Source organism: Lissotriton helveticus, chromosome 8, assembly GCF_964261635.1.
Source record: "Lissotriton helveticus chromosome 8, aLisHel1.1, whole genome shotgun sequence".
Classification (NCBI taxonomy): Eukaryota; Metazoa; Chordata; class Amphibia; order Caudata; family Salamandridae; genus Lissotriton; species Lissotriton helveticus.
The window spans coordinates 1,344,570,903-1,344,586,668 of NC_136069.1; the positions used below are offsets into that span (position 1 = coordinate 1,344,570,903).

General features: G+C 41.2%; 1 protein-coding gene across 4 annotated transcripts in view; it reads left to right on the forward strand.

The window, feature by feature from the left end:
• Positions 1-15,766, forward strand: part of DCAF6 (DDB1 and CUL4 associated factor 6) — a 592,636-nt gene that overhangs the window by 192,334 nt on the left and 384,536 nt on the right. For all 4 annotated transcript variants that reach the window (XM_078658334.1, XM_078658333.1, XM_078658331.1 and 1 more), the window contains exon 6: positions 8,625-8,760. In XM_078658334.1, the coding sequence (XP_078514460.1) occupies positions 8,625-8,760 (136 nt within the window). The remainder of the gene's footprint in view (positions 1-8,624; positions 8,761-15,766) is intronic.

Here is a 15,766-nt window from a genome sequence, read left to right on the forward strand (position 1 = left end):
ACCAGTGATGGTGCACAGAGACAAGGCTTGGACTGCAGCCCCAGTGGGGGTCATATAAGACTTAATTCTTGAACTATAGACACTGAAACAAGGGCATGGCTGCAGCCGGGAGGGGTCTTTCACTTGATCCACACAGATCCTATGCACACCCATGAAAGGGGAACATGTTTACCCAAGTTGTTATTATGAGTTGACTAGAAGTTCATGGGGAGGAGGTGACAGACACCTCAAGCATTGGGGGCTGGGTAGTTTGAAACCCATCGCATGAGGCAGTAGAGAGGGATAGGGGTTCACAGCCGCATCTGGGAGGAGATTGATTGAACGGAAAGGGTACAATCAGGACGGCGTAAATAGGATGGTGGACACAACTATTAGGACAGAGATGCACTTACAAGGACCCATGCCCCTCAGCTTAACACTTTAATCCTGGAAAGTTAATGGACTGGGCCACAAGATGAAAAGGGGAATGGTTCGAGGATTCGCTGTTAGGCACAACCCAGACTTACTGCTCCTACAGGAAACGCTGCGGAAGGGTAATAATTGCGTTTTTTTGGGTCAAGGTAAAAACTTTGGCCCAATTGGGTTTACGTCAGACTCTGAGGAGTGGCAATCTTGGTCTGTGGATCCCCCCCCTGTTGGTGATACAAAATGGACAGACCCGGCTGGGCTGCTATGAAGCGAGGTTGGGGAAATGAAATGGTGAACTATATTGGTTGTCCCATAGTATGTTCCCACAGGGGTGCAATCACTGGCATTAAAACGAATGGGGAAATGGACCCTGCAAGCCCCAAATGCCCTTTTAATCATCGGGGAGATCTCAATCCAACTGAGGACAAGGACTTAGATAGAATCATGGCAATAGACGCCAGGGGAGGCACGAATATAGACAGAGATTTCACCCGGGCAATGGGATTACAAGATCTGTGGAGGGCGAGGTATCCTGACAGGAGACCATATTCATATGCCATTCCTAACTCCCAGGCGGGGCTGAGGCTAGATCATTTTTCTGCCCCCCACCTACAGAGGGGAATTTTAGACCATGCACCACTTATAACTAGACTGGAGGCATCAGTATGGACCCTTGGTACATCAAAGACCAGGCCGTAAGGGAACGGCTTAGGCAGGCTACAGTTAAGTATTTCTCAGACAACATAGGATCAGTGGACTCTGAGGCCACAGTATGGTTGGCATACATGGCGGTCATATGTGGACATCTTATCGCTAGAGATTCTGAGAAACGTGAAAAAGCAATGAGTCTGGTAGGAGACCTAGAGCAACTCTCTTTGCAATCGGAGGAGGATTATCAGGACAACTTGACGCCGGAACTGGCGCATCGTAGTGCCTTATTATGGGAAGAAAAAAGGCATATGAAGAAGATGAGGCAGATTCTGTCCCAATGCACTCTAGAATTACCTCCCCAGACCTCTTTGATAGACTAGGCTTGAAGTGTCCAAGAGGAGAAATGTGTTTTGATAATAATGGTCCAGCTGACAAAGCAACTCTAATTGGAGCATGCAGATGAAGAAGAATCATTAGTTTGCACTGATCTTAGTAATTCACATGCAAATGAGAGCTCCACCTAAAGGTGATGTGGTAATAGAAGCCCTAGCCCCTCCAGATGGTTGTGTGACGTGCATGGTGGTCCATAGGAGAAGGAATATTCTTTTGTTACAATAAAAACATCTGTTGACTTTTATATTTTTAACCCATTTACAATACAGTTCTTCTTTATCAGGAAAAAAAAATCATCAGTTGATAACATAACAAACCAGACCGTGCTGGCCACCAACCATTGCAACATTATGCAAATCGATTGATGTATTTGCCAAGGAAGAAGCTAGCAAGCAGTTGATAGGCCATTTTGTCTTAAGTCCCTACCCGGGATCTTAAAGATTTTTCTTCTGCTACTTGGGTCATTATTCCTGTACTTCCACTTGGTTCTCCTAATCTGTAGTAATTTCCTAATAATCACGTCCCTATTTGCTCATACATTTCCACACTTTTGAGGGCTTCCCCCATTCTTAAATATCACACTTTAAAATTCCATGCCGCGATCCATACCTGTGTGCTGTTGTCTTTACGTCGGAGTAGTATGGTCAATCTATTGCATGGCACCATCCCTTTCAGCCACTGTCATTAGCAATAGCAAGGCAAGGCTTTTGTAACAATGTGATTTTCCTTCTGCACAAGAGAATACTTTTTTGAAGAGAGACTGTTTCTTTCCCTATTTCTTTTGTGACCACATTCACTATTTGCACTCAGCATGGATGAATGGATATACATATATAGTCTTAGTATGAAGATTTCGGTCTGCCTCACACCTGCCCGTTACATGCAGTTTGTTGTTAATGTAATAAAATATAACACTTTCAGGAGGGTATTTCTATTTAATAAATTCACATAAAGAGTTAATGGTGATTTCTCTGGAAAACATAAAAGAGTTTTTTCCATTCTTCTTTCAGCCTTCTTTACCCAGGTACCCCTTTGGTTCTGCTTGGGTTTGCTTAGAGGTGCTTGAACGACTCTGTATAAAATAGTGATTGGCTTAACAGGCATTGAGGCCTGGAGTATGTTGGCCTGCCAGGTTTATCATTCCAGAAGTGTGAGTTTCTCCATGCTGTCATTGCTGCCCCACGTATCTTACCGTCATGTACAAAATCTGGTCTTCAGTGTTTAGCCATATTCTTTAGTCAGATGATGAGAAATTTTAAGGTCTGCTCCGTTTATCAAAGTTACCACTTTCATAATTCACTTTATTTCAGGATGCACTTTCTCCATTCCACCAAACTCTGGTAGTCCTCATCATCGCAGGCGTTTGTAGTGTGGTTTTAGAATTCCATCCAATATTGTAGTAGCCCATTCCAAGACTTACATCACACATATCACTCCCATGTTAGTTTTTGGGGTGTTCTCTAGTTGTTCCATCATAGAGCACATGGTTCTGTAGTTACCACCGATGTAGTCCTACTAGCTAGTCATTGTGTCATCTCTTTGCAAATAAGTCATTAAACACTATGAGCTTTGGGGCCCAGCAATGCTTCCAAATATCTGCAAGTTCTAAACTTTATCCTAGACGTTTTAAAGGGTTATGTTTGCAATTCGTGGAGTTTTATCCTGCCACAGCTGTCTCTGGACCTTTGTTTCCATCCTCTTGGAAAGTAGTTTGTATAATCTCACTCGGGCAATTTTGAACACAGACAGTAATCTGAGTAGTGTGATTACGTGCCTGTCACATCTAATGTAGATTATGGGAGTTATGACTAAATATTCGAGCCAAAGGCATGGTAGGAATTCACATCAGATTAAAATCTATAAATCTGGATCCACCTTTAATCGCTTTGGTACCTGAGTATGCAAGCAGGTGATCTGTAAACAACATGTTTCCCTCTCAGTTACTGGGCAAGTCACTGGTAAATTCTGGAGACATTCTGAGGTATCCAGTATAAATCAAACATATCCACCAGCTTTGGGGTGGAGACCATGGGTATTTTAAGCAGGTTGTTAGAATGTCATATCCTGTCCTCCCTTCTCCATCTTCCTCTGAAACATTTCAAACTTGTTTTGTTTATATTCCACCCAGCCACAGTATCCTGTGAAAGGGGGGCAAGAGGAGCGAAGAGTTAGAGGAACCTTATCAGGGCACTCGTCCCAGTGTAATTTAGAACATTTCCTATTGACTTGTACTAGTATTTCTCCTCCTATGTAAAGAAAGTTGACCCATTCGGGAAATTATATTTGTATTTCTTTCACTCTTGTTCTGAGACTTTTGTTTAAAGTCCCACTTTTTGGAAAGCGTTCTGTGCATCTGATTGACAGATGTCCCCCAAGTAGATGGGTTAGTCCAACAACATTACATTGTGTGAAATCATCAGTGTATATAAATGTGGACATCATTCCAATGAGCATTTTTACTGATGTTGTGGCCAGCGTTTTATAATTAATAATAGAATTGGCCTGTATGAGTTAAGGTTTCCTTTTATGGGTATGCCCACAGAGGTTTTCCGATAGGTTCTTATTTTGTTACACTCTCCAAGCATGCTAATAAGTTGATATGAATACCTCTCTAATCCTATTCCAAAGTTCCAGTAGGAATCTATTCGATCCTGGGGACACAACAATTTGCTTCTGGCTCAAAGTGTAGGCAGCTCACTGTTCTCTTTGTAATAAAACAAACACACACAGGAGAATATTTTCAAATTGCTTCAAACCTTTTTTCCCCCTCTCTCTGCAGCACTCTTGAAAACAATCTGAAAACGTGTCTGCAAAGTCTGTATCACCGTTTATTTCCTGACTGCTTTTGACCATGAGTCATTGCATATTTCTCAGTTTGACCTGCCACAATGGACCCTTTCCTCGTTGTCCCTGTGTATATTCCCTTTATCCTATGTACACTGGGCATAACATATTGCATCATCTACATAACTTTTCCTTCAGTTCATCTTTCTCTGTGTATCTTTCCTACGGTTGGTAATATTTTGTGCTTCCAGTTTAGCCCATATCTCCTACTGCTCCGAGTTGTCTGTTTCCTTCCTTCCTTTACATCGCCAAGAGTGAAAATGCTTTTCTCCCTTATCAATGGTTTATTTTTTATCCTCAGTCACTTCTCTATGATCACACCCTTAATATTTTTTTTAAACTGTAAGTATATAGTCTACAATTTATTTCTTTATACCATGTGTTCGTTTTGTCAGGCATCTTAAAAGTTGCTAGCAATGAAATGTTTTTGATATTCCTTGTGAGAAATATTTTGAGAGAACCACCTTGTGTGTGAAGAGTCAGCAAGGGCCACGGAGTAAAAGGAGTATGCCCCAAGCCATACCTGAGCCATATGATTTTTAGTTCCAGTGGTCTCGCGAAACTTTGCCAGCCAGGAATTCATTAAATCTTCAAAATCTTCACTGACAATTGGAAGAGTTGGACTTTGTAAGTTATTACCACTTTTAGGAGCAAGAGATTTCTTATAGTGATGTTTTGCACATTTAGAGTCTATATAATTCATAATGTTTTGTTTAGATATACCATAGGAGTGTGTGTTATTTGCCAAAAAAAAAGAACTTAAGGTTTAGGTGTTCAACACCATGCTCTCCCTAATATTATTCCCCAAGCCAGTGATGTTCCAGGAGATGTTATAAGTCTGTTCTATCTCTTACGTTTCCTGTGTTTATTTGCCATTTTAATTTCTGTGGCCATTATTATCCATGCTGCTGCTCATATTTATTCGTATTGTTCAGTTGTTTTCTGATCATGAATTATTATGGACGTCTAATCTACAATCAGAACTCCTTCCTTTGCCTAGACTTTCTCCCTATTTTATTGGTTAAAACTACTGACTTTATAACCTCAAAAGTAGTGACCAACTTGGCTACTATTCTCCTTGCACGGTTACATATGAACTGACCTGTGCTTTACTTTATTTTTCCCACTTCCAACTTCCCCTTCTCAATGTGTTCGATAATCCCATTCTGCCTGATTTAGATGCATGGCACGCCTGAAAGTCTGTGGTGAGAGGATCAGAATTTCTAAAGCATTGGTGAGACACTTCAGTTATTGTATTGTATAGGGGTAGGCACTAGGTACCCCTCTACTGTGTCTCCAGTGTCTACATTGATCATGTTACTTTGCCTTGGCTGCATCTAGTAATCTTAATCTAATTGTGCTAACTGCCAGGTATACACGTCCGCTTCATATTTCTATCCTTGGCTGTGCTCTTTCATCAGAGTTCATCTTACTCAGCTCTGAGCACTTCCATTCTTAGAAGGAGCATGTCATCCAGCAGGTTGGCTCTGCCAAGTGTTACAGCTCTGCTACTAAGGACGAACATTACTCTGCAGTGCTACCGTGGACAATGGTGATCAACCTCTTTTACTGTCTCAAGAAAATCACACACCTGTAGCCCTGTGCCCCATTGCTGGTCACTGATCCATCCAATTGTGCACATCTTTTTTGATTTTCTTCAGGAGTTTTTGGCGATTGCTCCACTTTTTCCCACAACATTTTGCTGAGAATTGATTGTTTTTTGGCTTTGAAAAGCAGTTCTAATATTTGGTTTTATGAAGGTCGGTGCTAGCATAGTGCAGGATTATTATGGTTGTATGGGAGACCTCTACGCCCTTACATCTTCACTCCTTTGCTCTGCGTTCCACCCCCAGAGAGCCAATGAACATTGACAAGAGGCCTTATGAAGTGTCTGACTTGCTGCTGTATAGGGATTGTCACTTGAAAAGGTGTGCATTCCAGTGAGTTAGACTTTTCTTTATGTTTTTTCAGCAGACAGAGGCCACTAGCAGGACAGCTGAGAGAAGCAGTAAGGCTGCCTTGAAGAATTTTGCGTAGTCTTTTTACTTCTTGAACCATAGCATGTGGTGAGCTTGGCTGTTGTGTTCTTTAATTTGTCTTCTGGAATAGAGTTCTGAAGATGGTGTCATTGAAAAAAAGGCCAGGTTAACTGACTACACTGTTTGAAAATGACCACACATTCTCTTTAGATATATAGATGTCTATTATTGCAGAGAAGCATTATTTTGAGTAGCAAAATCAGGTCACTCAGGACGGCAGTCCTCTTCTGAACTATGCATGTGTGTTTTCACTGTAATGGATGAAGATGTGTGGTTGAGGTTATCTTGAATATATCCTGCCTGATATTTAGTAGACAAAGGGGGCTGTGGTCTTCTGTGAGCATTGGATTCAGTATAACGTTTTTGCCTTTAGTCAAGGGAGAGTTGTGGTGACTGGCTGGATTATGGAGAATAGATGAGGAAAGAATGGAAATAATGTAATTTGGTACTTCTGGTTTTGTGTCGAAGGAGTTCTACCAACTTACATGCCTGAATATCTAATTGAATGTGAAGATATTGTCTCAGCATTCTCATCCAAATGATTTATTTAACCCCAGAATGGAATGTATTGTTCAGAGGCAACACACGCAGTCAGTCTTTTAGAGAAGCTGCTGGTGCTGCGATGGAGCAAGCCACTCTGGTTGCTATCCACCATAAGGTTACCAGTGAAGTGGAGGGATGGGAAAACGTGGAGGGATGGGAAAACCTAAGCATCCCTCTCCTAATCCAGTGTGACAAAGCTGCTGTTCGTTATTGCAATATTGGATTACATTCTATATCAATCAATTCTTAAATTGGTTGCCAAAGTAATTCCTTGCAAATTTACCCATTTTCTGGGTAATTGCACAAAACTTTATCACTGAAACAATGTATTTTTTATTTGAAGTACTAATGTAATTGCCCTTAAACAAAAAGAATAAGTGGAATGCTACCACTTTTGATATGGACAGGCAGATAGATCAAGCGGTCCATCCTGCTGCTATTCAGTAGTAGTTTACCGAAAATAAACTGCATATTTGAGAGTACCATTTACCCACATGAGGTACCCTTAGAGGTTCAATCAATCGGCCTAACACAAAATATATAACAAAAAATTAGACTTACTCTTAATGGAACCCTACTGAGCCCTTATGAAGACACTACGAAAAATCTGTCCAATACAGGGATCAAAACATGGAGAACACACCTCATAGACACAACACTTAGATCCCAAAACACAACCAACAGACAAGAAAGTAGAGATTGTAAAATCTTCTCCAACTAAAGATTATCCCTGTCAAGTGCTGTTAAGTCCCCCTGGAAGGCCTGAACTACAAAGACTGTTTTGGATACTCCCAACAGATGTTTGTTGACAAATCATGGTTGTGATGCAAAAAAAAGGTCCCTACCCTACTGATGGATTTTTACTGTATATCTCCAATATATCGACCGTAAAATGTAAAGCAAATGTGTTGTTGCACAGGGTATAAACTCAGCACATTGTGAAGTTTGAAGACAAAAGTGGAGGAGATTGCTATAAGTTCTACAACGTAAGTACTGTAAGTGTTCTGTTAAACAGCATTTCAATATAGTAGTGTTGCCTTTTGCTACAGATAAATCTCTATCAGTCTTTAGTCAATTTGTGCAATATTTTACAGAAGGTGAGTACTGCTAGATTAAGGAAAGGCCTCTATTTAAAGAATGATACATTGAAAGCGGAGCTTAATTCGCACACAAATAAGTAACAAAAATCTCATGACATTTGACCTGAATGAGCTAATTAATTTTTTTGTCTTTGATACAAAGAGGAAAAACAGTCACTCACAATTAGTGTGCTGAGTAGTATACAAATCTATAAATGTTGCATCAATTCAGGGGACCATATATAGCGCCAGTCGAAACATTAAAGAAAGTTCTGGGTTTCACCACTTCTTGAGAAGAGATGCATTGACTTGGGTAAAATAATGGTCAAAATCTAAATGTATCTAGATTGCAATCCAGTAAAAATGATAAAATGTATTTTACCATGCACTTTGAGCTTAACATAGGAGCTCCAGAATTCCTACAGAAGGGTTTATTAGTAAGGGCTGGAAACTTGTAAAATGATTGAAACATCTCTAAATGTACTGCTGAAAGTATGTGATGTGGTTTTAATCTAAAACATACACTAGCGTGGTGACTATATTTTGGGGAAGGGATTAGACTGTACAATGCCTGTTCCCTTATAGTAATCCTTAGGGTATATTTACATACAGAATAGGTTTAAATAATTTCCATAATACATTCTGAATTACCTGTTTTTTTCTTCAGGATATTTTAATTAACTGTGGACGAGCTGCTACATCTATTGCAATCTGTCCCCCATTACCTTATTATCTTGCTGTTGGTTGTTCGGATAGCTCAGTGAGAATATATGATCGTCGCATGCTAGGAACAAGAGCAACAGGTATGAAATATAATGGTATCACAAACTTTGTATGTTGTTCTTAATAATGTATACATTACACGGGGAACATAACTTACAACGCAACTTTTACCACGCAGTGCCTTTACGACGCAACTTTTACAACGCAAACCATTACAACGAAATGCGCTGGGGGGCGCTCTAGGATAGGGAATGTGTTTAATGTACTATCCAACACCTTCCCTACTATCCACGGGGACTGGAGTTGGAATAGTAAATTAAACAATTCACTATCCAGCGCCTAAAAGCATTATGCGTTGTAAAACTCACGTTGTAAAAGCATGCGTTGTAATGTTGTACATCCACATTACACTGATTGTCTGTACCAATGAAACAACTGCTTTCTCCATAATGCAGTGTTTGATATCCTTCATAAATGGTTAGACATTCTCAAGGGTCTAGCGGAGTTCCTTTAAAATACATTTATAAGGAGCATATCTTAAAAAAATCTTTTACCGTGCAAAATACTCAGGGCATACCCAGGTTCTTACATCTATTTTCTGACGAACAATAATCCTAAATTGTGAGGCTCTGGCCTCTTTTCTCCTTGTTTATTCTCCAGTGGCTCCAGAGGAAAGATACTGTTTTATTGCTAAAATGGCACCCCTAAACATTGCCCCCGCTGTGGAAGAAAAGAGAGTTATGCGTTAATGGTGGACATTATTTAACTTGTATAATATCATGATGCAGACAACTGCAAGCACTGCAATGAGCTGTTTTTCAGAAGATTAAATGAAAGAGCAAGTAGGCTCCTGCAAGTAAACATCATCTTTTTTTCAACTTACGCAAATATTCCTTCCAACAGAGAATCAGGTAGACCCTCTACTGAAGCCTCTAAAGTATTATGGGAGTAAACCGAGTTCTCAGTCTCCTCCTTAGTAGCTGTGGGATGCCTCACAAACTAAGTTTGATTTTTGCTGGGGATCAGTGAGATGCCTGGCTATGTCGACGTGAAATGGCAATGTTTTCCCATGTTTGGTTTCCTGATCTACATGTCTTAAATTGTCCCTTAAATACTGAGTGCCAAGAGATACTTGAACAACGATTCCAGTACTGGCAATCTCTTTGTTTGCACCAGTTCCTCCTATTTGACATTTCCATGCAAAAGTCAATATGATCACGGTGACTTTGGTCTCTTTCTTGTCAGTAGTCAAAGTTTTTCCAATAGACTAACTCAGCCTCAGAAAAGACCCACAAAGTGTGCCGTCAAGCCATGGCTTCAAGAGTCCTGCAGGATACGGTTGTTTAGCCGGCAGGTCTTGACTATCTCTTATTCAGATTCAGATTAGTGAAATCCCTTATCCGTGGTATTTACACCTCAGATCTTCTGCACCTTCACCGGTAGGTGTTGTCATATCATTTGATGACATTCTCAGTAGGTCAGCAGAAATGTTAAATATAACTATGTCTGTTACATGTCAGAGCATCGGTTATACTTAAGGTCCTTGAACATATGATAGAGCCTCAAAATATGGTACCTCTAATGTCAGACTTTATGGAGTTTGCATAGCAAATATTTTGACTCTGCCTTTGTATAAATTGTGCCTTTAAAGGCTAGAGAGAAAGCAAAACCGTTTCAATTAGGCTAGTATACTGTAGGATTTAGAGTCTTTTCTGCAGTGAAGTGGAGATTTACATACCTTTCTCCTGTATTTTCTTCAGGGTACCAGGACAAGAATATCAAAAGGGATAGACCTTTTAGGATAAGAGAGCTGTACAACAAGAGCTCTGTCCATAGGCATGCCAAGCTGTGCAACATTTTTAGGTAGACACAGTGGCTTCCTTTGGGGTTGATGCAGCAGAAATGTACCTGATGTAGATGCCAGGCATAACATCCAAGGACTTTCTCTAAGATGGTTTGTTTTCTACCAGAACTTGGAAGTGAAGGAAAGCAAAAGATAATTTGTATTTCTTTTCTGTAAGGAATTTGTTTGTTTGCTAGGCAGACAAACAAACAGAAGGCAACTGTGACCTGACCTTAAAGTCAGTGGGTCTACTGTTAAAAAAAAAATCTTCCTCTGAATTAACCTTCACTGTCCAGTGGAGTCAAGGTTATTAAAGATTTTAGACCGCTCAGTAGCAACATCAAAGGTGCCATCAGGGGTCATCACACTCCCCAAAAGGAGAAACCCCATTGTATATATGTGCAAGTACTACATGTTGTGTTGCTCTAACACACTACTTACTGTGCATTACAATATTTTGTACTACAGGCCATTCTAGTGGAAGACTTTCTCTTGTGACACAAACCTTGCCGCGAAGATTTAAAATACAAACTGTTAAACATTACCCCCTGGGACAATTTGTAACCCTGTCAGGATATTGAGAGGGCAGGGCACTGAATAGTATGTCCCTCTATGTACCTCCAAGACTGCATTCTTCCACCCTTGCAAATCTTGGGTCACATATACTCAACCTACTCGAGGGAGAACTACTTATAGGGGGAGACTGTAATGCTGCCCTTATTGGAGAATGTGATTGAAGGGAAGCTCCTGGGAAGGCCCTAGAAGAATTTCTGAAGGCTATGGGCCTAGTTGATGTTTGGAGGGTGCATAATCCCACAAGTATACTTTTCACTCTGGGGTTCATGGAAGTCTGTTGACTATATATTTGGAATGGCAGACCAGCTCCCACTGTTCGGGGGTGTCTCACCTCCCGAGGGGTATCACAGACCACTCTCCACTTATTGCACTGTTTGGTGGTCCACCTTCTCCCAGAGGACAGGGAATGAGACTTAATCCTTGGTACTTGAAAATACTGATTATAAGGGAAGGCTTAGCTAAAGCGACCACAAGTTATTTCAATGAAAACGAGGGGTCGGTAGACTCAGCCCAAATAATGTGGGAAGCATACAAAGCATTAATCAGAGTGGATCTCTTCAATAATCAGTCATAAAAAAGAAAAACAGAAACAACTGGTAGCAATAAAAGAGGAGATTCGGAAATTAGAATCCAAGCTAATATTGACAGATTCCCCAGATATTAAACACAGATTACAGATTAAAAAGAAAGAATATAAAGATATTGCTGAAGAAGCAGCAAAAGCACAACATCGAGCCACTCAACACTGAATATATGAAGTGGGAGATAAGGCTGATATGCTGATATGCTGCTAGCGTGGTTAGAGAAACGGGAAAGGGCTACCAGATGGGTGTTCAAAATTACACCAGACGGGGGACTCCACTTAGAGACAGGCAGGAAATAGCAGATGCCTTCCCAACATATTTCAGTCACCTATATATGCCATCAGTGACGTTCACTCAGATTGGGGCCCAAGAGCTGCTAGCCTCTCTCAGTCTGCCCCTTTGGATGAAACAGATAGGGAAAGTTTGGAGTCAGAAATGACTGAAAAAGAGGTGGTACAGGCAATTGGGGCTTGAAAGGCAGGAAAAGCAATGGGCCCTAGAGGCCTGCCAATTGAATTATTCAAACAGCATCCACAATCGCCCCATACATGATGCGGATGTATTAAGAAAGCGAAACACGAGGTACCCTACCTGATAGTCAGAGATTCGCCAATATTGTTGTAATACACAAAAGTGGGAAGCCGCCCGAAAAATGTAATTCATACAGGCTCATATCCCCACTGAACGCAAAAGTAAAGATTCTCGCCAAATTGTCTCCCCTGTTGCATAAATTAGTCCACTCCTATCAATCGGGCTTCATGCCGGCTAGAAATAAAGCACTCAACCTGCGGCGCCTCCATTGAGTACTTGGGAGGGCTGGGAACATTAGGGAAGAGGCTGTTATAATGTCATTAGGCACCAAACAGACCTTTAAACTGATGATGGAACCTTTGATTTGAATTGTTTATGGTACTCATTGATTGTGTTTGGTCCAAATCATTGATTTAAACTCCTCAGAAGGAAGAAGTTAATGGCCACTCTGATTACAGATCTACAGAAAAAAGGAAACCAATTCGGCCTCCTAAATCTCAAAAGCTGCTTTTTTGCCTTTCTGTGAGTCCGCTCCTTAGAAGAAGGTGGGAGAAGCATATCTGAGTTCCTTCAAGTGTGAGGGATTTTCCCCATAGTTTCTTGACTGATAGTACCATTCACAATGATACGCTGTACCATTCACAATGATACGCTGTACAATTTCCACATGTACCAATACAATTTGGGATATTGTTCAGCCAATTAATCATTGTTGCTGAGATGTGGTCGTCTGACATGCATGTCATATTTTCAAATTCTAGCAGAACCTTCTTAGCCTTTCCTTCTATCACGGTCATACAATTAAAAACTTGAGGCCTGATTATGAATGGCTTGAGTCGGATTTGATTATGATCACATCCGCTAATAATCCAACAGCAAGGTATTGGGTATTCATGGGATGCAATGATTATCCATATTCCGAGTTCTTGGGGAAAAATATGTGGGTTTCGGTGCAGTAGGCACCAAAATCCGCATGGTACGGTAGATAATGTGTAGTTTTCCTCATTTAAATTCTGGCAGGTTTGACATGCCGCAATTTAATGAAGGACAAAGGGTCAGTTGTACTAAACTTCCAGATTGCATTTCCTAAATAGTGAATCTTAAGAAATCGCTATTTAGGAAATGCAAAATGGAATGTACAAAGAAATGAGATTTCCTAATGGCTATTCCTACAGAGTAGGAATCGCTATTAGGAAATCGCTATTTAGGAAATGCTATACCATTCATTCATATGGGTCATACACATGGTTTTGCATTTCCAAATGTGCGATTTCCGAATAGGAAATGCAAAACCAAGGGTGCATGTAGGCCTAAAGCCTCCCCCCCCCCCTTTGATGCACCCCTCCAAAAAAGTGGTGTACATGCAAAGCACACAAATGCCCTAGGCGCATGGGCGCGCTGCATGGCACTTTAAAAAAATGCATTTTGGTTGCATCGTCTTGGAATTAATGGTAACTGCATTTCCTAAAAGCCCACTTCGCGTTAGGAAATGTTTAATGCACCCATCAGATACCCGGTCTGTTGAGTGCCACATAACTAGGAATTTTGACCCCCTCAAAGATATGACAATAGTATCGGTAGATTAGGAAATAGTACAAGCTATTATTTATGCTTCATGCATTATGGGCCACCAATAATAAGCGTGCACCCTCTTCTTGGTGCCAGTCATTCCCACATGGCCTTGATGGGCCAACTTTACCAATCGCATCCTCTAATCTGCTGGGGGGGAGCGGGGTCATTAAATTCCCTTTCAAAACGAACTCCCCTTCCACTGACAAATCATCCTTGACCTTGAAGTAGGACTTCAGCTCATCAAACAAATTTCTCTCCTGTTGCCAGGACTCTGCACTGAACTTCCCAAGAGCTACCTTTGCTCTCTATACCCAGGCTTGAGACTTTCTTTGATGGCATTGACTAAATCAGCCTTAGGGTTGATGCCCACCCTGAAAGTACATGTCCCAAATACTCCACTTCTGACAACATAAATTGGCACTTCTCCCTCTTTACAATGAACCCATGATATTGCATTGTACTCAACACTTCACTCAACACTTTCTAGTGACTCTCAACATCATCAGTGAACACCAGGATATCATCTTGGTATGCCATCTTCTGCCTACTTTGCCCAACTAGTTTAAACATTCGTTTTTGAAAAACTAACATCACTGAAGCGAGGCCAAACGGCAGTTGCAAAACTCTGAATGCCCCAAATGGAGTGCTGAACACGTTTGAAGACTTAGGCTTCTCATGTAACTCCATCTGGTGATACACCGCTTTTAGATTTAAAGTGGAGAATACTTTTGGCACCTCCCAGTTGAGTCAACATTTTTTGAATTTTTGGTAGAGGAAAACAGACCACCAATATATTATTGTTTAATAACCTGAGGTTAACACACAGCCTTATATCCCCATTATTTTTGCCACAGTAATGGGTGAGATCCATTTAGAAGAATCAACTGGCTCTATGACTCTTTCTGATCATAAATGATCTAGATATTCTTTCAGGTGACTCCTAATACTCAATAGAACATTCTGGACCTTGTGGACCACTGGAATAGCTCCATCTTTCAATACTATTTTTCATTTGAACTTTTTGACCAACCCTAGCTGATCAGCAAACCAGGGAGCATGCATACCCAGTAATGTATCCAAAGACTGATGCACAAAAGAAAGAGGACAAGTGGTAACTAGTGAGATGGGGCATTCAGTATTCGGTTTCAAAATCATTCCAAACACTCACTAATCCCTCCAACCAAGGATAGTGTGTCCTTTTTTTTTGTCACACAACCCTTGGTAAAAATCGACCTATCTTTAAATGGAAAAAAAGGAAAATCACCTATCATGTCAATGGTATGCCCTCCAAACGCTCCTGGACATATGTCAGGAAGACTCAATTGAATTGCACCTTTTTCCTTCCAATACAACTTGTCTGCGATGATTGTGATGGGAGAATCAGAATCTACCATGACTTCTACATCCACATCACCTACACCAACATTACAAACATGGTCACCTCCCCTATGGGTGTGAGTGTTTGATTGGTTCAGATGCTCCGTCCATCACCACCCCCTTTTGTACCGCTTTGTTCGCCATAAGTTGGCAGGGTATGCACAGACGTGAGTCCCTTGCTCACTTTGCCACTGGATTCAAGCAAGCCGGGCTGAAGACGGCTGAAATGCCAGAAACCGGTCCTCGGAAGCTTGTTTCAGGTCCAGGGAAGGCATGGCTTGGTAGTTCGGGCTGGACTGTTCCCATGAGACACAGGGTCAGGCTGATTTGCATATGGCCATGTCTGAACTGGGGTGGCAGAGTGGGCTAAAGAACGGTGATGGATTAAACCCAGATCTGTTGACTGGGTGTGAGTGTTTGATTGGTTCAGATGCTCCGTCCATCACCACCCCCTTTTGTACCGCTTTGTTCGCCATAAGTTGGCAGGGTATGCTCAGACGTGAGTCCCTTGCTCACTTTGCCACTGGATTCAAGCAAGCCGGGCTGAAGACGGCTGAAATGCCAGAAACCGGTCCTCGGAAGCTTGTTTCCGGTCCAGGGAAG